The sequence below is a fragment of the Culex quinquefasciatus genome, chromosome 1 (assembly GCF_015732765.1).
Source record: "Culex quinquefasciatus strain JHB chromosome 1, VPISU_Cqui_1.0_pri_paternal, whole genome shotgun sequence".
NCBI classification, from domain to species: Eukaryota; Metazoa; Arthropoda; class Insecta; order Diptera; family Culicidae; genus Culex; species Culex quinquefasciatus.
Window position 1 is genome coordinate 111,024,185 of NC_051861.1, and position 23,156 is coordinate 111,047,340.

A 23,156-nucleotide genomic window follows, 5' to 3' on the forward strand; every position below is an offset into this window, starting at 1 on the left:
AACAAAGCAAAATTTTGTTTGCTTTTTCAATTTATTAGATTTTTTTAAATACTGTTATTTTCACAAAAAAACGTATTTTTTCTAAAATACTAAAATATTCTAAATATGCCATATGGGTACCAAACGAAGCGAAATTTTGTTTGGTTTTTCATTTTATTAGTTTTTTTTTGGTAAAATACTAATATTTTCACAAAATACCGTATTTTTCGAAAATACACAAATTTTCTAAATATGCCATATGGGAATCAAACGAATTGGATTTTCGTATGCTTTTTCAATTTATTTGAGTTTTTTTTTTTTTGTAAAATCCTAAAATTTTCACAAAATACCGTATTTTTCCGAAAATACTCAAATTTTCTAAATATGCCATATGGGTATCAAACGAAGCGAAATTTTGTTTGCTTTTTCACTTTATTAGATTTTTGTGAAAAATACTAAAATTTTCACAAAACACCGTATTTTTTTAAATTATGTTTGCTTTTTCACTTTATTAGTTTTTTTTTGTGAAATAATAAAATTTTCTCAAAATACCGTATTTTTCGAAAATACACAAATTTTCTCAAAATACCATATGGGTATCAAACGAAGCCAAATTTTGTTTGCTTTTTCACTTTATTAGATTTTTTTTGAAAAATGCTGAAATTTTCACAAAATACCGTATTTTTTGAAAATACTCAAATTTCTTAAATGCGTAGCACGCATATCAAACAAAGCGAAATTAAGTTTGCTTTTTCACCTTAAATTTTTTTTTTGTGAAGTAATAAAATTTTATCTACTGTATTTTTCGAAAAAACACAAATTTTCGAAATATGGGTATCAAACGAAGTGAAATTTAAGAGTTTTTTTTGCAAATTTTCACAAGATACCGCATTTTTCGAAAAAAAACTCTTATTTTCAAAATATGCAAAATGGGTATGAAACAAAACGAAATTTGGTTTCCTATTTTACTTTATTTGATTTTTTTGGGAAATACTAAAATTTTCACAAAATACAGTATTTTTTCGAAAATATTAAATTTTCAAAACATGCAATATGGATATCAAACAAAGCAAAATTATGCTTGCTTATTCACTCTATTAGATTGTATTGTAAAATACTAAAATTTTCACAAAATACCGTATTTTTTTCAAAATATGCAAATTTTCAAAATATGCAATATTAACATCAAACAAAGCTTTTGCCAACTTAGTTTGATACCCATATTTCAATTCTGAAAATCTGAAAAAAATTAAATTTGTAATTGGTTGAAATTTAAGTATTTGCCAAAAAACTCTAATAAATTTATAAAGCATACGAAATTTCAATTCGCTGCAAAATTTTAAAATTATAGTATTTCCGAAAAAAAACTTTATTTTGTGAAAATTTTAATATTTTCAAAAAAAAATGACAAAGTAAAAAAGAATGCAAAATTTTCCCTTCGTTTGATTGATTTTATTGCATCTTTAGAAAATTTGCGTTTTTTTTAAATACGATAATTTGTGAAAATTTGAGTTTTTAAAAAAGCTCTTATGAATTTGAAAAGCAAACAAAATTTCATTTCGATTGATACCCATATTGCAAAATTTTAAAATTTGAGTATTTTCGAAAAAATACGTATTTTTGTGATAATTTTTGTATTTTCAAAAAAACACTGATAAAGTGAAAAGCATACAACAATTCGCGCTTGATACCCAACCCATTTTTCAATTTTGAAAATCTGAGTTTGTTTCGAAAAATCCGAAAATTTGTGAAAATTTTAGTATTTTCAAAAAAAGCTTTAATAAATTTAAGAAGATTTGACTGAATTTTACTCAAAGTTTAATGGAATTGGAGTGGAATTCTTTTTAACTTGTGAGTTCATTTTGAAAGATTCATTTTGTTTTGGAAACGGAAAACGTAAAATCGAGGCAAAAAATGTCCAAAACTCGGATTTTACCAAATCAAGACGAACTCAAGAAAGAGATTTCATAAATTTCGTCAGGTACTCGGTAAGTGGATTGCTGGAATACGATTGCATTAGGAAGAAGCAGGATAGGCTCTTTGTTTACCCTTCGTCTAAGGCAAACTTGCATTGTTTTGCTTGATATGTCAGTTGCCATTGGAGCCCATGTGGTGAATTCCGAACACTTCGAATGGATAAGTCTGGTTTCAACAGCATTTTCTACTTTTGGTTGAATTACTTAAAGATTCTAAAGGTTTGAAAAATTGTTTTGAGTTGATATTTCCACATATTTTCTCGTTTTTATATGTTCAACCCTTGTGGCACATTTCGAACCCACATTTTCCTAGACCATTATCAAGCAGGGTCACACCGCGCGTAACATCGCAAAATACCTCCGAATCCCATCCACCTTTCCCGGTAGTCCCCATTACGGTGCAGGTACTCATTATACGTCCGTGGTTCAGTCCCAGCCCTCAAAAGCCAGTCCAAGCCAGAGCACCGTCCTTTTCAGCCAACCTGCCACCTGGGTCTATTACACCGTCATTAGGAGCAAAATACAGGCTTCTCGTCGTCGTCGTCGTCGTCGCAGTCGTTAGTCCTCGGTGGAGAAGGAAGCGCAGATTATCACCGCAACCTCCACGACGACCGACGAGGGCTAATGGCCCTAACCTCCAACCCTGACTGTTGCACACACAGTACTCTCTGAAACACATTCATATGAGTAGGATGCGAACGTGAAAATCCTTTTATTCTCGGTGTTCTGACCTGGAGGCTTGGAAGTCGAGTCTCAAGAGTCCGGAGCCGGAGAAACTTTCATTTGGCTGCCTTTGTACAACTGTTGAATAGGGGGGGGGGGGCTTACTTTTGCAGAAATCCAAGATGGCGGCGCCGTAAGCCTTGTTTTGCAGTTTTCACCATAGCTGTTATGTTTACAAACGCTTGTTGGCAGTTTTCCTGCGTGCTCACTCGGGAGGAACCGCTAGTTAAAGTCTGCAACTGGAAACCGCAACCGGCGCAAAGTTTAAGCAGTCTGAAAATGCGAGTTGAACCGCAACTCGGCAAAATGGCGGAAAGTTAACAAAAGTGAATGTTTTTCTACGAAAGTTTGCAGTTTTTCGCTGCGCTCACTCGAGTACAAGTGGTTGTTAAAATTGCAACGCCGAAAAGTCGAGCAAATCAAAAGTTTAAGCGTTTTCAAAGGGGTTGCTGGCAACCCTGCCGGTGGAGTACGAAAATAATTGCTACACTCTTATGAATAATTGATCAACATCAGGCGAAACGATACGCTTGCGTTCGGGAAACACGCCGAGGAATAAATGTCACTAAAGACAGGCCTGGATCGATAAAAAAAAGTGCTCCTGACAATCTAGTCGTCACTGGTTTTTCAAATTTTGACTCCACACAGTCGTCGTAGCAGCTGTCGCCGCCGCCGGCCATGGCCAACTTGGGAAGTATTAAGGTACTTGTGCACGTGGAGCACCTCCACTTTTCGGTCCCCCTCTCCAGTGTAGGAGTGTGTGTGTTTGAAAACAGTAGAGGGAGTGAATAATGGCCCCCCGGAGGAAAAAGGGGGAGGTGGATCTATTCATACACATGAATTTTCATTACAGCATTGTGTGAAAATAGCATCGTTCGGTCTCTAGCTTCGGTCTTCGTGTTTTTCATGCAACATCAGTAACTATTATAGATGGCACAGCAGAATTCGACTGAGGATGGCATTTTGTTCAAAAGGATTCTGACTAAGACATTTTGGACAACATCTTTAAGAAATCAAAATTGTGGAACCTGGTTTTAAACTTTAAAAGGTATTTAAATTTTGAGAAAAATAATATTTGAATTTGCGTTCAAGCAATTTTGAAAATTTTGAAAATTTTGTCAATTTTGCAAATTTTGACAATTTTGACAATTTTGACAATTTGACAATTTTGACAATTTTGACAATTTTGAAAATTTGAAAAATTTGACAATTTTGACAATTTTGACAATTTTGACAATTTTGACAATTTTGACAATTTTGACAATTTTGACAATTTTGACAATTTTGACAATTTTGACAATTTTGACAATTTTGACAATTTTGACAATTTTGACAATTTTGACAATTTTGACAATTTTGACAATTTTGACAATTTTGACAATTTTGACAATTTTGACAATTTTGACAATTTTGACAATTTTGACAATTTTGAATATTTAGATAATTTAGATAATTTTGACAATTTTGACAATTTTGACAATTTTAACAATTTTGACAATTTTGACAATTTTTACAATTTGGACAATTTTGACAATTTTGACAATTTTGATAATTTAGATAATTTTGACAATTTTGACAATTTTGACAATTTTGACAATTTTGACAATTTTGACAATTTTGACAATTTTGACAATTTTGACAATTTTGACAATTTTGACAATTTTAACAATTTCAACAATTTTGACAATTTTGACAATTTTAACAATTTTGACAATTTTGACAATTTTGACAATTTTGACAATTTTGACAATTTGGACAATTTTGACAATTTTGACAATTTTGACAATTTTGACAATTTTGACATTTTTGACAATTTTGACAATTTTGACAATTTTGACAATTTTGACAATTTTGACAATTTTGACAATTCAGACAATTTTGTCAATTTTGACAATTTTGACAATTTTGACAATTTTGACAATTTTGACAATTTTGACAATTTTAACAATTTTGACAATTTTGACAATTTTGTCAATTTTGACAATTTTGACAATTTTGACAATTTTGACAATTTTGACAATTTTGACAATTTTGACAATTTTGACAATTTTGACAATTTTGACAATTTTGACAATTTTGACAATTTTGACAATTTTGAATATTTAGATAATTTAGATAATTTTGACAATTTTGACAATTTTGCCAATTTTGACAATTTTAACAATTTTGACAATTTTGACAATTTTTACAATTTGGACAATTTTGACAATTTTGACAATTTTGATAATTTAGATAATTTTGACAATTTTGACAATTTCAACAATTTCAACAATTTCAACAATTTCAACAATTTCAACAATTTTGACAATTTTGACAATTTTGACAATTTTGACAATTTTGACAATTTTGACAATTTTGTAAATTTTGAATATTTAGATAATTCAGACAATTTTGACAATTTTGACAATTTTGACAATTTTGACAATTTTGACAATTTTGACAATTTTGACAATTTTGACAATTTTGACAATTTTGACAATTTTAACAATTTTAACAATTTTGACAATTTTAACAATTTTGACAATTTTGACAATTTTGACAATTAAATCAATTTTGACAATTTGGACAATTTGGACAATTTGGACAATTTGGACAATTTTGACAATTTTGACAATTTTGACAATTTTGACAATTTTGACAATTTTGACAATTTTGACAATTTTGACAATTTTGACAATTTTGACAATTTTGACAATTTTGACAATTTTGACAATTTTAACAATTTTAACAATTTTGACAATTTTAACAATTTTGACAATTTTGACAATTTTGACAATTTTGACAATTTTGACAATTAAATCAATTTTGACAATTTGGACAATTTGGACAATTTGGACAATTTGGACAATTTTGACAATTTTGACAATTTTGACAATTAAATCAATTTTGACAATTTGGACAATTTGGACAATTTGGACAATTTGGACAATTTTGACAATTTTGACAATTTTGACAATTTTGACAATTTTGACAATTTTGACAATTTTGACAATTTTGACAATTTTAACAATTTCAACAATTTTGAAAATTTTGACAATTTTAACAATTTTGACAATTTTGACAATTTTGACAATTTTGACAATTTTGACAATTTGGACAATTTTGACAATTTTGACAATTTTGACAATTTTGACAATTTTGACATTTTTGACAATTTTGACAATTTTGACAATTTTGACAATTTTGACAATTTTGACAATTTTGACAATTCAGACAATTTTGTCAATTTTGACAATTTTGACAATTTTGACAATTTTGACAATTTTGACAATTTTAACAATTTTGACAATTTTGACAATTTTGACAATTTTGACAATTTTGACAATTTTGACAATTTTGACAATTTTGACAATTTTGACAATTTTGACAATTTTGACAATTTTGACAATTTTGACAATTTTGACAATTTTGACAATTTTGACAATTTTGACAATTTTGAATATTTAGATAATTTAGATAATTTTGACAATTTTGACAATTTTGCCAATTTTGACAATTTTAACAATTTTGACAATTTTTACAATTTGGACAATTTTGACAATTTTGACAATTTTGATAATTTAGATAATTTTGACAATTTGACAATTTCAACAATTTCAACAATTTCAACAATTTCAACAATTTCAACAATTTTGACAATTTTGACAATTTTGACAATTTTGACAATTTTGACAATTTTGACAATTTTGACAATTTTGACAATTTTGACAATTTTGTAAATTTTGAATATTTAGATAATTCAGACAATTTTGACAATTTTGACAATTTTGACAATTTTGACAATTTTGACAATTTTGACAATTTTGACAATTTTGACAATTTTGACATTTTTGACAATTTTGACAATTTTGACAATTTTGACAATTTTGACAATTTTGACAATTTTGACAATTCAGACAATTTTGTCAATTTTGACAATTTTGACAATTTTGACAATTTTGACAATTTTGACAATTTTAACAATTTTGACAATTTTGACAATTTTGACAATTTTGACAATTTTGACAATTTTGACAATTTTGACAATTTTGACAATTTTGACAATTTTGACAATTTTGACAATTTTGACAATTTTGACAATTTTGACAATTTTGAATATTTAGATAATTTAGATAATTTTGACAATTTTGACAATTTTGCCAATTTTGACAATTTTAACAATTTTGACAATTTTGACAATTTTTACAATTTGGACAATTTTGACAATTTTGACAATTTTGATAATTTAGATAATTTTGACAATTTTGACAATTTCAACAATTTCAACAATTTCAACAATTTCAACAATTTCAACAATTTTGACAATTTTGACAATTTTGACAATTTTGACAATTTTGACAATTTTGACAATTTTGTAAATTTTGAATATTTAGATAATTCAGACAATTTTGACAATTTTGACAATTTTGACAATTTTGACAATTTTGACAATTTTGACAATTTTGACAATTTTGACAATTTTGACAATTTTGACAATTTTGACAATTTTAACAATTTTAACAATTTTGACAATTTTAACAATTTTGACAATTTTGACAATTTTGACAATTAAATCAATTTTGACAATTTGGACAATTTGGACAATTTGGACAATTTGGACAATTTTGACAATTTTGACAATTTTGACAATTTTGACAATTTTGACAATTTTGACAATTTTGACAATTTTGACAATTTTGACAATTTTGACAATTTTGACAATTTTGACAATTTTAACAATTTTAACAATTTTGACAATTTTAACAATTTTGACAATTTTGACAATTTTGACAATTTTGACAATTTTGACAATTTTGACAATTTTGACAATTAAATCAATTTTGACAATTTGGACAATTTGGACAATTTGGACAATTTGGACAATTTTGACAATTTTGACAATTTTGACAATTAAATCAATTTTGACAATTTGGACAATTTGGACAATTTGGACAATTTGGACAATTTTGACAATTTTGACAATTTTGACAATTTTGACAATTTTGACAATTTTGACAATTTTGACAATTTTGACAATTTTGACAATTTTGACAATTTTAACAATTTCAACAATTTTGACAATTTTGACAATTTTAACAATTTTGACAATTTTGACAATTTTGACAATTTTGACAATTTTGACAATTTTGACAATTTGGACAATTTTGACAATTTTGACAATTTTGACAATTTTGACATTTTTGACAATTTTGACAATTTTGACAATTTTGACAATTTTGACAATTTTGACAATTTTGACAATTCAGACAATTTTGTCAATTTTGACAATTTTGACAATTTTGACAATTTTGACAATTTTGACAATTTTGACAATTTTAACAATTTTGACAATTTTGACAATTTTGACAATTTTGACAATTTTGACAATTTTGACAATTTTGACAATTTTGACAATTTTGACAATTTTGACAATTTTGACAATTTTGACAATTTTGACAATTTTGACAATTTTGACAATTTTGACAATTTTGAATATTTAGATAATTTAGATAATTTTGACAATTTTGACAATTTTGCCAATTTTGACAATTTTAACAATTTTGACAATTTTTACAATTTGGACAATTTTGACAATTTTGACAATTTTGATAATTTAGATAATTTTGACAATTTTGACAATTTCAACAATTTCAACAATTTCAACAATTTTGACAATTTTGACAATTTTGACAATTTTGACAATTTTGACAATTTTGACAATTTTGACAATTTTGACAATTTTGTAAATTTTGAATATTTAGATAATTCAGACAATTTTGACAATTTTGACAATTTTGACAATTTTGACAATTTTGACAATTTTGACAATTTTGACAATTTTGACAATTTTGACAATTTTGACAATTTTGACAATTTTGACAATTTTGACAATTTTGACAATTTTGACAATTTTGACAATTTCAACAATTTCAACAATTTCAACAATTTCAACAATTTCAACAATTTTGACAATTTTGACAATTTTGACAATTTTGACAATTTTGACAATTTTGTAAATTTTGAATATTTAGATAATTCAGACAATTTTGACAATTTTGACAATTTTGACAATTTTGACAATTTTGACAATTTTGACAATTTTGACAATTTTGACAATTTTGACAATTTTGACAATTTTGACAATTTTAACAACTTTAACAATTTTGACAATTTTAACAATTTTGACAATTTTGACAATTTTGACAATTAAATCAATTTTGACAATTTGGACAATTTGGACAATTTGGACAATTTGGACAATTTTGACAATTTTGACAATTTTGACAATTTTGACAATTTTGACAATTTTGACAATTTTGACAATTTTGACAATTTTGACAATTTTGACAATTTTGACAATTTTGACAATTTTAACAATTTTAACAATTTTGACAATTTTAACAATTTTGACAATTTTGACAATTTTGACAATTAAATCAATTTTGACAATTTGGACAATTTGGACAATTTGGACAATTTGGACAATTTTGACAATTTTGACAATTAAATCAATTTTGACAATTTGGACAATTTGGACAATTTGGACAATTTGGACAATTTTGACAATTTTGACAATTTTGACAATTTTGACAATTTTGACAATTTTGACAATTTTGACAATTTTGACAATTTTGACAATTTTAACAATTTCAACAATTTTGACAATTTTAACAATTTTGACAATTTTGACAATTTTGACAATTTTGACAATTTGGACAATTTTGACAATTTTGACAATTTTGACAATTTTGACATTTTTGACAATTTTGACAATTTTGACAATTTTGACAATTTTGACAATTTTGACAATTTTGACAATTCAGACAATTTTGTCAATTTTGACAATTTTGACAATTTTGACAATTTTGACAATTTTGACAATTTTGACAATTTTAACAATTTTGACAATTTTGACAATTTTGACAATTTTGACAATTTTGACAATTTTGACAATTTTGACAATTTTGACAATTTTGACAATTTTGACAATTTTGACAATTTTGACAATTTTGACAATTTTGACAATTTTGACAATTTTGACAATTTTGAATATTTAGATAATTTAGATAATTTTGACAATTTTGACAATTTTGCCAATTTTGACAATTTTAACAATTTTGACAATTTTTACAATTTGGACAATTTTGACAATTTTGATAATTTAGATAATTTTGACAATTTTGACAATTTCAACAATTTCAACAATTTCAACAATTTCAACAATTTTGACAATTTTGACAATTTTGACAATTTTGACAATTTTGACAATTTTGACAATTTTGACAATTTTGACAATTTTGACAATTTTGTAAATTTTGAATATTTAGATAATTCAGACAATTTTGACAATTTTGACAATTTTGACAATTTTGACAATTTTGACAATTTTGACAATTTTGACAATTTTGACAATTTTGACAATTTTGACAATTTTGACAATTTAAACAATTTTAACAATTTTGACAATTTTAACAATTTTGACAATTTTGACAATTTTGACAATTAAATCAATTTTGACAATTTGGACAATTTGGACAATTTGGACAATTTGGACAATTTTGACAATTTTGACAATTTTGACAATTTTGACAATTTTGACAATTTTGACAATTTTGACAATTTTGACAATTTTGACAATTTTGACAATTTTGACAATTTTGACAATTTTGACAATTTTGAATATTTAGATAATTTAGATAATTATGACAATTTTGACAATTTTGACAATTTTGCCAATTTTGACAATTTTAACAATTTTGACAATTTTGACAATTTTGACAATTTGGACAATTTTGACAATTTTGACAATTTTGATAATTTAGATAATTTTGACAATTTCGACAATTTTGACAATTTTGAGAATTTTGACAATTTTGACAATTTTGACAATTTTGACAACTCAGACAATTTTGTCAATTTTGACAATTTTGACAATTTTGACAATTTTAACAATTTCAACAATTTCAACAATTTCAACAATTTCAACAATTTCAACAATTTTGACAATTTTGACAATTTTGACAATTTTGACAATTTTGACAATTTTGACAATTTTGACAATTTTGACAATTTTGACAATTTTGACAATTTTGTAAATTTTGAATAGTTAGATAATTTAGATAATTTTGACAATTTTGACAATTTTGACAATTTTGTCAATTTTGACAATTTTGACAATTTTGACAATTTTGACAATTTTGACAATTTTGACAATTTTAACAATTTTAACAATTTTGACAATTTTAACAATTTTGACAATTTTGACAATTTTGACAATTAAGTCAATTTTGACAATTTGGACAATTTGGACAATTTGGACAATTTGGACAATTTGGACAATTTTGACAATTTTGACAATTTTGACAATTTTGACAATTTTGACAATTTTGACAATTTTGACAATTTTGACAATTTTGACAATTTTGACAATTTTGACAATTTTGACAATTTTGACAATTTTGACAATTTTGACAATTTTGACAATTTTGACAATTTTGACAATTTTGAAAAATTTGACAATTTTGACAATATTGACAGTTTTGACAATTTTGACAATTTTGAAAATTTTGACTATGTTGACATTTTTTTTTTAGTTTTGTAACTTCAGCATAAATTCTAAAATCAATCGTAATTAACAGTGTTGCCATGAAATTACCATGTCTAGAAATATAAAACCTCAAACAAAACAAGTTTACAACATAAAATCAATAAAACCGGCTGGTGTTGATGAAGAACCCCCTCAACTTAAAAGAAAAACTTTCCAATTATAGCAAGTACAAGTTCATCATAAAGTAATTTTCTCAGCTCAGTTGGGGCTCCAACTTTTCACAAAGGATATTTCTCCTCCGCCCCTTACCTCATAATTTAATAACTTCGCGTCCAAACTTTTTCTTCGCTCGCGAAAAGAGAGAAAAAAGAAATCAAGCTCTGTTCATCACTCAATAAAAAAAGCTAAAAAAAAACGACTGGCAACACTGGCATGCGCCATACATCGTAACCAAATCGTTGCCCAGGATGAGCTGCAAAGTGCAGCATCGCGCCGATATTCCTCGAGTCCGCAAAAAAAATGAAACGAAAGAAGTTCGAAGCAGCTGCCTTAATTGAGAGCAATACACAAAAATTTCTGTCGAACAGCGAAAAAAAAACGAAACATTCAAATCAGTTTCCCGACGACGACGTCGTCTTCGGTTGCGCCATCTAGGTAAGCCATGATCGGATTATTCGCCTTCTCTGTTTTACTCACTTTTGAGTAGCCAAAAACCCTACTTGGATGCGGTTTCGGGCGCGGTCCCAGAACGGGGGAGGTTGTTGATTTCATTAGCTTTTTCTAATACTAATTAAAAATTAATTTGATTTTTGCCGAGCGTAACAGAAAGTGAAAACAAATTGGATGAGCTTAGCACGAACGAATCTTGTTATCTGTGTGGTGGTGTGTTTGCTAACGAACTGCTCGTTTCAATTGGATTGTGTTTGTTTGCAGTTTATTGAAATTTAACAAACAGCTGCTGAAAGTTGTTTCAATTTGCTGCAATTTATTTCGTAGAAACTGGCAACACTGCTACGAAATCGTTTGACATTAGCAAACGGTGACAGTTAAGACATTAAACGCTAATCAAATTTGACTTAATTTGACATTTCTTATCAAAATTTGTAAATTTTGGCAACACTGCTGTCAAAATTGTTACAAAAACAACCCGCAGTAACCTTGACAATTAGCATACCCGATTTTTTCATGTCATAGCCTACTTAGAACAACCATTAAACTTATCAGAGTGTTTTATTGTCTGGTCTACCTTAATGGTGTCACCAATCACTGAACAATCGCATCGTAAAGCACTCGAGAAAGGTAAAAATCGAGCAGTTTTAATGCATTGACGGTGGCGCCGCCATGCGGCGCCAATTTGCATTCTTTTTCCCAAAGAAAGCGCTAATGACATTAAGTGAGCGCGCTTTTTGCTGTCGGCGTCAACAACGGTGCCAACTTTGTTGTGCGCTATCTCGAATAAAAGGGAATGACAATCTGCGAAGCATGCCATGACGAAGAGGACACCGGCTCATATCTGTTGCACAGCAACACTTGTCGTGGCAACACTTCTTCACCCTCCCCCTTAAGGGGTGCTTTTTTTTTTCTCGCGAAAGTGCAACACAAGTAGAAGGTAAACAACACTAATAATTACTCTTTTTCTGGGAAATGGTGGGTTTGTAACAGGAGGGGAGCGTTCCAGGCATACGAAACCCTAATATTTGTAGACTCTTGCAGCAAAAGATACGATTTGAACTCAAATTTAATTCTTTTTCGACGAGCGTGCAACGTTTGAATTGACAGATCGACCACGGAAACGTCAAGATTTTCAAATTTTGGCACTTCGCGTAATTTGGGAACGTTCCCTCAGAGTAAACTGGCAACAGCTGCCGTAACTTTGAGTGCCCCAAGCTTCCACCAGTTGAATAAATGTTCGCGTGCTCACAGCTGCTTCCGGCTTCCGGAGAAGTCCGGAGCGGTCGGAAAGTCATCGGAGCGTAAAATTGTTGGGAGGAGGAAGGATCCAAGCAACACTTGGCATTACTTGCGGAATTTGCGCCGTCAAAGTTGTTGTCAAAGTTGTTTAAATAATTGAAAAAGCACGTTCGACCCATGCAGCAAAAGTTATAGTAGACTCAAATTTTGATTAGCATTGGTTCAGCGTGTAAACAAGCAGCAATCAGTTTGTTTACGTTTTCCTATTTACAGTAAAACTGGAAATCAAAGTTTGACAGAACCTTCCGAACAAAATATCAACATTCTCAAACAAGAAGATAATTATATCACGTTTCAATGCTCAACTTGATCCCTAATTAGAACTTTTGCAAAAATCCCGCAACCGGATTGCTGTCTGTCAACTGGAACGACAAATTCAATCAACGAAAATTTACGGCAGGATGTTCTCGCGAAAAGGGGAAGGTTTGAAAGCCCCATTCCAACAAGCAATCACGTCACGCACTACAAAGTGCCGGTAATTAGCTTTAAAACCGATCTGTTTCCACCGTGGAAACTTCTTGGAAAACAGAAAGAACAAGAGAATCGCGTTACAGGTTGCCACCAAATCAAGCTGTCAAAGCGCGCTACACGCTTGTAAAAACATACTCAATTTTGACTTCAAACCTGTTTACTCGCTTCGCGAGCTGTCACTCCTTCGTCCTAACCTCAAATTCCACCATCTTGGTCTCCCCCTTCCGGAAGAAATTGCGCCCTTACCGCACACTAATTAGCTCTTGTTTACACCCTCTCCGAAGTGGCTCCTCTTGGCGTCAAGGGCGTAAGTAGCGCGCGCGTCAAACGTCAAACCTGGCCTGGCTCTCCACCATAATGGCGGCCTCATTTTGTAAACCAAAGTGCGGGTTGAAATCAAGTAGGCTGTGTGTGTTTGAGTGTGAGTTGGGTTCCACGTGGCCTACCGGGTTTCTTGAACCACGGCACACTTGAAGAAAATGATTGATTACCTTGGTTAGAGGGGTGTTTTCTTTTTCTCGCCGGATGACAGCCAGGAAGTGGGCGCTGACTTTCGGGGATTCGATTCTCGAGAGGGGCATTTTCCGATGTTTTGTATGGGGAAATCGCGGTCACTGATTTTTCTCAGTATTTTTTTTGTTGAAGATCTTCTTTTTAAGCCCACTCTGCACCTACACAGTCAAGCGGGATAACACAAAAGTGACATGAGCTTTATAACTTTTTTTCATCCCTTGGCTGCGGATGAGTGATGGGAAGCGATTCAATGTGTGTGTGTGTGTGTTTGTGAGAGTTAGAAAAAGTTTTACTCACCCGCATAAACACACACACACTCATACTCATATATAATTTTGGACGAGAGCTTGAAAGAAGCCGGAAGGATGAGCGAAAAGTTTCGCTTTCTTGTGCGGAAAAGTTTTCCCCTTTATTTGATGATGAAATGCTTTTATTGTGCGTCAAAATTTTATCAGCAGCAGCCGCTCAAACTTGGATCTTCGGGAAATGCCTGGGTTCGTGATCTAAACTTCTTTCTTTTTGTTTTTTTTTTTTTTTTTTCTAATCAAACTTTCCAATTTACACAACTTGAGTGGTTTTCCCGAAGAGCGTGTAAACAGGATTTTTTGACAGAAGTGTACACTGTCATTCGAAATTATCAATTTCATTTAAAATTCACACACATGAAACAATTTTCAGGTTTTGTCTGAACAATATAAAAAATCATTTACAAAATTTACAAAATTTACAAACTTCACAAAATTTACAAAATTTACAAAATTTACAAAATTTACAAAATTTACAAAATTTACAAAATTTACAAAATTTGCAAAATTTGCAAAATTTACAAAAAATTTCAGAAGTTTTAAAATTGACAGAATTGACAAAATTTTCAAAATTGAAAAATTTGTCAAAATTATCAAAATTGTCAAAAATGTCAAAAATGACAAAAATGTCAAAATTGACAAAATTCTGAAAATTGTGAAAATGTCAAAATTGACAAAATTGGCAAAATTGACAAAATTGTCAAATTTGACAAAATTTACAAAATTTACAAAATTTACAAAATTTACAAAATTTACAAAATTTACAAAATTTACAAAATTTACAAAATTTACAAAATTTAAAAGATTTACAAAATTTACAAAATTTAAAAAATTAACAAAATTTACAAAATTTACAAGATTTACAAAATTTACAAAATTGACAGAATTGACAAAATTTTCAAAATTGTCAAAAATGTCAAAAATGACAAAAATGTAAAAAATGTCAAAACTGTCCAAAAAGTCAAAGTAGTCAAAATTGACAAAATTGTGAAAATTGTGAAATTTGTGAAAATGTCAAAATTGACAAAATTGACAAAATTGACAAAATTGACAAAATTGTCAAAATTGACAAAATTTACAAAATTGACAAAATTTACAAAATTCCCAAAATTTACAAAATTTGCAAAATTTACAAAATTTACAAAATTTACAAAATTTGCAACATTTACAAAATTTACAAAATTTACAAACTTTACAAAATTTACAAAATTTACAAAATTCCCAAAATTTACAAAATTTGCAAAATTTACAAAATTTACAAAATTTGCAAAATTTACAAAATTTACAAATATTTCAAACTTTACAAAATTTACAAAATTGAAAAAAAATTAATTGTCAAAATTGTTAAAAAAAATAAAAATATTAAAAATTGTAAAAATTGTAAAAATTGTAAAAATTGTAAAAATTGTAAAAATTGTAAAAATTGTGAAAATTGTGAAAATTGTGAAAATTGTCAAAATTGTCAAAATTGTGAAAATTGTCAAAATTATCGAAATTGTCGAAATTGTCATAATTGTCATAATTGTCAAAATTGTCATAATTGTCAACATTGTCAAAATTGTCAAAATTGTCAAAATTGTCAAAATTAGCGAAATTGACAAAATTGACAAAATTGACAAAATTGACAAAATTGACAAAATTGACAAAATTGACAAAATTGACAAAATTGACAAAATTGTCAAAATTGTAAAATTTGTTAAAATTGTCGAAATCGTAAAAAAATTCAAAATTGACAAAATTGTCAAAATTGTCCAAATTGTCCAAATTGTCAAAATTGTCCAAATTGTCCAAATTGTCAAAATTGTCAAAATTGTCAAAATTTTCAAAATTTTCAAAATTTTCAAAATTTTCAAAATATTCAATTTTTTTAAAATTTTCAAAATTTTTAAAAATTTCAATATTGTCAAAATTGTCAAAATTGTCAAAATTGGTCAAAATTGTCAAAATTGTCAAAATTGACAGAATTTCTCGACAGTCGAGAACAGAACACTGATGAAGTCTGCAAGTAGTAGACGAAATACGTATCTGTCAAGATATTAAAAATATATAGCGGAATTAAAAGGAACAATCCTCGGGTGAGTTTTCAAAAAGCCGTAAGAGCCACCGTGACCTCTAACACTAATTTTCGTTTTTCTCTAAAATTAAACAAAATTTAATTCATTTTAAGTTTGGGGCATTTGAAGGACGTCTAGATGAACAATCTCGAGCATTTTTGATGTTGGTTTTTCGTAAGAAAGTCGAAACCCGATGCAAAAAGGACTTTGTTTGCCAATGGCTCTTACGGCTTTTTGAAAACTAATCCGAGAATCGTCTATTTGTTTTCTAAATTAATTGTTTTCTAAATTATCTTATCGTGATACGGATCCCGTAAATTTTCTAAGTGCCGGAACGATTTTTGTAGGGGGTATATCAATAATTATTAAAAACCAACTTTCGAATTTCAAAATTTCAATGAAGAAGTTTTGTTAGGGACATTATTTTAGGAACAAACTGATGTTTTTGTAAAAATCGGACAAAAATTTCCTGGTCAAAATTGTCAAATTTGTTAAATTGTCAAAATTGTAAAAAATTTCAAAATTGACAAAATTGTCAATATTGTCAATATTGTCAAAATTGTCAAAATTGAAAAAAATGACAAAATTGTCAGAATTGTCTAAATTGTCATAATGACAAAATTGTCAAAGTTTTAAAGTTGTCAAAATTGTCAAAGTCTGTCAAAGTTTTCAAAATTGACCAAATTTACTCCTTTTCACCTTTTCCTTCACAGTACCTTGTAAATGTTAGTCCTCCTCAGCGCTTCAACTTCCTCCCTTGTAACGTTCTGACATTCCTCGAACGAAACCTTGTCCAACTGTGGACGGTACTTTGCAATGGTGTTGACAGATTCGTGAGTAACGTTTGTTAAGCCACAAAAATTTAAGGTTTTCAAATGTTTGGAACTATTGCAAAGTGCTCGAACCGTGTCGTCATCTACGATTTGCATATTTTCCAAGTGAATATTCTCTAGTTTTGGACACGAAGAAATTAGTGATGCCAGAAAAGCATTGGAAACGTCACAGCAAATGACGTTTAGATCTTTTAGGTTGGTAACAATCGGCGAATCTTCAAGCTCCTTATGCTGGTCGGCTTTGACACACTTGAGTTTGACACTTTTCAGAGCTTTTAGAAGCGCGATTGCTGCGTAAAAGTCCGGCCAGCTTGGAATTTCAGCGTTTTGCAGCTTCAACGTACGAAGATTCGGGAAGTGTTCAATCCAGGTCAAGGTGTGCTTCCCGTTCAGGAGGGTCAAACTGGTCAGCTGGTGATGCTTTAGGGTGGGGAATTTTAAGCCACATTCACGTTGTTTAATCCATTGAGAGGCTATTTGGAGACTCTTAAGCTTCGGCATAAAGGAAAGGAATCGAACGATTGCTGATTGATTTTCGAAAAATCCACACGAAAGCTTCTTCAGGTTTGGTAGAGATTTGCCAATGTTGCAGAGTACCTGGAAAATGTGATTTTGATAAAACAACAATGTTTTCAAAAAAGCTTGTTTCTATACCTCATCCGAACAAATGTTTACGCGAAGTTCCTCAACTGAAAGTTGCTCCTTGCCCGGTTCCGAAAGAATTTCTCTGTCACAACACGCCAAAGAGACTCGTTTCAGGCGCAATCCTTCAAAGTCGAGCAGTTCCTCCAGCAAGTTGTCTTCGGTACCCCTAACGCTAACGCTTTCCAGCGAGTTTCGCACAGTCCGGATGAAATCGAGCACTTCCCGTAACACTGATTCGGGCTCGAGTCCAACAATTGGTACAATATTCAGCGAAAATTTCTTCAGTCGTGGACACATCTGAGCGAGCATGCACAATAAATCATCCGGACAGTCCGTTTCCAGTTCCAAAACCTCCAACGAGGCAAGTTCGAAGTCGATTTGCGGGATCATTTCCTCTTCCGCGCTGTATTTCGAGCAAACCTTCAAAACCTTCAGCTTTGGCGTCCCTCTCAGCAGTTCGAGCAGATCGGCGATGTCAATCACCCGGTTCCGCATCTCCAGCACTTTCAAGTTCCGTCCAATCCGGGGCCACCACGCCCCGGCATCGATGAACGTTTTTCCATGGAGTAAAACTCGCGAAAATCGGATCGTCGACGAAGCTAGCAGATCTTTGATCCGATCACTTTCCGGGTGGAGCGTTTTTTCGAGCAGTTTCAGCTCGAATTTGCCCGGCAGCGAAGGGCTCCCGACGACGAGCTGGTTCCAGCGGCGACAGGTCAATCTTGCCCGGGACAGGTCGGCGGAGCTCAAGTGCTCGAAGATAAGGGTCCAAACTTCGGGTGGAATTTGCGGCGCTGAATCGCTCGCACGATCGGCGGTGATCATTTCTTTGCTGAAACTGCAACCACAGACAAACAGATCCAATACCGCCTCAGTCTGACCACGAGTCGCAGTAGGCTGCAATCGTATAACTTCGACTGGCATTGTTGACAGTTTCTAACACGCTCACTTCGAACGGCCCAAATTTGAGTTCAACATGTCAATCTGTGCAGGCTGCTTTCAAACTCTCTTATTCTCTCGTGAGATCACGATTTCAAGGTTGCTTTGGTGCGACGCGTCGATGACGCATCCGTTTGACCGACCGCTTGACTCAGCTGATTAATTGCTGACTGTTTACACTCACTGCTTGCGTCAGTGAATGTTTACATTAGAAACGAGCAGGACAGACTCTTTGTTTACACTTCGGCTTTGGCTCATTTACATTGTTTCGCTTGAATTTTCTACGAAATCGGTCTTTTTTTTAATTTTAATTTTTCTAAGGTTATTACTAGAGTTTTTTTTAAAGGAGCTATGAGCTACAGTCTTTCATATGATTATAGGACCTCTAAAAAAATCTAGGTTTTAAAATGGGTCGGGCTGAAGAAAACATTTGCAAAAACTCATTAAAATTTATAAATTGTGTTTTTTTATTGCAAAAAGGAATGTTTCTCCTTTTTAGGATGAATTTTAAAAATGTGTGTCCCCTTCCCCCTTTCAAATACGATCCGAAAATCAGGGGGCAAAAAAATATTTTTCAAAATGTTTCAACTAATTTTTAGTGCAATCAGCTAAAAACAATTTAAAATGCTTTCCCCTGCGTTTATAATAACTTTTCACTTGTTTAAGTTTGATTGCAAATATTTTCAGCTTTATTCAATTTTCGGTGTTCGGACACTACAAAAACGCAAGAAAATAAAAATTATCGTTATATTATTTTTATATTATTATTTTTTTTGCATCGACCTTATAATTTTTTAATGTTATTTTTTTCTGTCAGAATTTTAAAAATTAAATAAAGGTCACCAAATAGCTTATCAGACCTTAAAAAAAACTCTAGATTAAACTCTAGTAAACAAACTAATTAAACTTTTGAAATTGTATTAAAAATATATTTATGATAGCAATAAATTCTTATATATTTAATGATTTTAAATTCAAAGAACAAGTTCTATTTTTTTTTGCTTTTTGGGTGCGTTTTTTTGTTTTCTTAGCTAAAAAATACATTTTCAATATGAATTGCGAATCACTACAAAATATTATTATAAATCTTAATTAATACTATTTTTGCGATGAAAAAAATTTTTGCAAGGTAATCCCAATAATGTTTATAACAAGAGTTTTTTTTTTAAAAGAGGTCCTTTAAAAATATGACAAATCAAATTCCGTTGTGAAACTGATTATAGCTTCTGTCATTCTCGGTCTATTTTTCTCTACCAGAAATAAAAGAATCGAAAAGTGATCTCTTTGCAAGAATTAGGTTGGAATTACTTTTAATCGCTTTCATTCGTGAACGTAATTCTAACTTCGCAAAATTGCGAATATTTGTGATTAAGAAATTTTGTGATTTTCAAACTTTCGTTATTTAGCATAGCATAGCATTGCATAATGGGTCTGTACCACGCTGTAGAAGGTGCCACAATGGTCTATTAAATATTCTTAGACAATTTGATTGCTACCCGGTACAACCAAAAATATCTAAGAACGTAAATTTCCACTTCAAACTTTGTTTTTTTTATTATAACTGGAAGTGATTGAAATCTTATTCTTTCAAGGGCTTGTCCCACTATTGGAACCCTGTTTTGACAGCTAATTCAGTAAATTCGGAATAAATTTAAAGAATGTTAAGTCAGAAAATAGAACAAAAATCAAGATAAAATATTGATGAAATTGTTTCAATTGACTTTCCCCAGGGTTCATTCTTCTCCAAAATAACCTGTCCCAATTCCGTCTCATTACGTAAAGAAATTTCTCTTCAACTGACCTTCACTGCCTCGTCTATCCTGTCTCCTTGTCACAACCGCTCTTCCGGATATTTCGCCGTCAGTCTCGCCGCGATAAAAATCCTTCACAAAACTCTTAAATTTCTGCCCGTTTGTTTGCTCCTTTTTCTTTCTCTTTTTTCCGTTGAAGGAAAAAGTTGCTTTCCTTCTTTAAAATCCGCACAAGTTACACAAGAATCTGTGTTATGTACTGCCAACTCTTACTTCCTTTCTTCTCTTCCGTTACCACCTGAATCTTTGAGGTTAGTTTCACCTTGCGTTGCTCTATATCTCGCCCGATCCACCGTCGTCGTTACATAACGAACTCTTCCCGAAGGCTTTTCACGCTGCTCTATCTCTACCCCTCGTCGTCACACTTTTTCCTCCTTCTCCTTCTCCACCTCCTTCTCTATTTCCTTTTTCCCCCCACGCCGCCGGATGCACTTTGGATGGAATCGATTACAACCACTGTGCGCTGTCAGTCGCCAACTGTCGGCGGCGATCCGAAAGGATTAAAGCAAAACAAGGTTATTCACTTTGCCGCCCAAGGCCTGCCGCGATTCGGCTCGACAAGCGCGAACTTTAAGAAAGTTCACGGTCCCCCTCTCCGCGTTGACAGCTGCAACAACAACAATGGCGCCACTTGTGTGCGCCTCGCTATTGTTCTCACTCACCCTTTCACTTCTTCGCACAAAAGGTTGCTTATCACACACACACACACACCCCGCAAAGTAGGCTGTGTGACGCCGGCAATCAACAAAGCACACCTTGACAAATCGGCTGCAGAAATCCGTGAGAGCCACGCGACGCCAACTGTTGACAGTTGGCCAGCAACGCCAACAATTCACAAAGTCACGGCGGCCCGTGAAACAATCGCGTTGTGTAATTACACACCTCAAGTAACGATGTGTAACTGTGTGCGTGCGTGTGTAGACCCCGTCAACCGTCACGCGTAAACAAAACCGCGTGTCACCGCCTGCTCTGACAGCTCGTAGCCAACTGAAGAAGCCACCGCCACCGGAACTGGCCGTGGCGTGCCCGACGGGGTCCGGAGAAAATTTTGAGCTACAGCTCGAAAGTGAGTTACCGAATCGAAGGTTCGGTGAGTGACCGAACTGGAGTCACGTGGAAATGGGCGCGAGCTTGCGCCGTCAAAGCGTTTGCTTTGACGGCGGTTGGTTTTGTTTTGGGAAGGTTCTGGTTCCGTGTGTCTGTCCTTGTGGAGTAGGCCATGAAGAATTTGGCCGTCACCGCGCCGTACGGAAGAGGAGCAGAGCCTGCCTAGATCGGCAGGGGAGTCGCGCGAGCTTACGCAATGTGAGAACCTGGGTTTTTGGTGAGGAGGAGGCAGTGATGGGAAACAACTTTTTTTCATTTTTGTTTTTAAGACACACACTTCTCGGAGAATTTTAAAAAAATTAAAAATTTAAGAATTTGAATGTTTTTAAGAATTTTAAATTTTTTTAGAATTTTAAGACTTAAGGAATTTTAAGAATTTTAAGAATTTTAAGAATTTTAAGAATTTTAAGAATTTTAAGAATTTTAAGAATTTTAAGAATTTTAAGAATTTTAAGAATTTTAAGAATTTTAAGAATTTTAAGAATTTTAAGAATTTTAAGAATTTTAAGAATTTTAAGAATTTTAAGAATTTTAAGAATTTTAAGAATTTTAAGAATTTTAAGAATTTTAAGAATTTTAAGAATTTTAAGAATTTTAAGAATTTTAAGAATTTTAAGAATTTTAAGAATTTTAAGAATTTTAAGAATTTTAAGAATTTTAAGAATTTTAAGAATTTTAAGAATTTTAAGAATTTTAAGAATTTTAAGAATTTTAAGAATTTTAAGAATTTTAAGAATTTTAAGAATTTTAAGAATTTTAAGAATTTTAAGAATTTTAAGAATTTTAAAAATTTTAAGAATTTTAAGAATTTTAAGAATTTTAAGAATTTTAGGAATTTTAAGAATTTTAAGAATTTTAAGAATTTTAAGAATTTTAAGAATTTTAAGAATTTTAAGAATTTTAAGAATTTTAAGAATTTTAAGAATTTTAAGAATTTTAAGAATTTTAAGAATTTTAAGAATTTTAAGAATTTTAAGAATTTTAAGAATTTTCAGAAATTTTAGAAATTTAAGAATTTTAAGAATTTTAAGAATTTTGAGAATTTTAAGAATTTTAAGAATTTTAAGAATTTTAAGAATTTTAAGAATTTTAAGAATTTTAAGAATTTTAAGAATTTTAAGAATTTTAAGAATTTTAAGAATTTTAAGAATTTTAAGAATTTTAAGAATTTTAAGAATTTTAAGAATTTTAAGAATTTTAAGAATTTTAAGAATTTTAAGAATTTTAAGAATTTTAAGAATTTTAAGAATTTTAAGAATTTTAAGAATTTTAAGAATTTTAAGAATTTTAAGAATTTTAAGA

At 30.7% G+C, this 23,156-nt stretch overlaps 2 protein-coding genes across 2 annotated transcripts in view; both read right to left on the reverse strand.

Moving 5' to 3' along the window:
• Nucleotides 1-21,739, reverse strand: part of LOC6052346 (frequenin-1) — a 170,415-nt gene extending 148,676 nt beyond the window's left edge. Inside the window, exon 1 of the mRNA XM_038266745.1 lies at nucleotides 20,738-21,739. The gene's annotated coding sequence lies outside the window, so the exon portion shown is untranslated. The remainder of the gene's footprint in view (nucleotides 1-20,737) is intronic.
• Nucleotides 17,227-18,937, reverse strand: LOC6053751. Its single transcript, XM_038266490.1, has 2 exons — nucleotides 18,007-18,937; nucleotides 17,227-17,949 (listed from the first exon to the last, which is right to left on the reverse strand). The coding sequence occupies exons 1-2, from the start codon at nucleotides 18,919-18,921 to the stop codon at nucleotides 17,227-17,229; spliced, it is 1,638 nt and encodes a 545-aa protein (XP_038122418.1). The 5' UTR covers nucleotides 18,922-18,937.
• Nucleotides 21,740-23,156: the final 1,417 nt, after the last annotated feature.

Bases quoted from the DNA above. Each gene is read 5' to 3' on its own strand.
- LOC6053751 (XM_038266490.1), bottom strand. From the start codon at position 18,921: ATGCCAGTCGAAGTTATACGATTGCAGCCTACTGCGACTCGTGGTCAG. The intron at 17,950-18,006 runs GTATAGAAACAA...CACATTTTCCAG, and splicing joins TAAACATTTGTTCGGATGAG to GTACTCTGCAACATTGGCAA.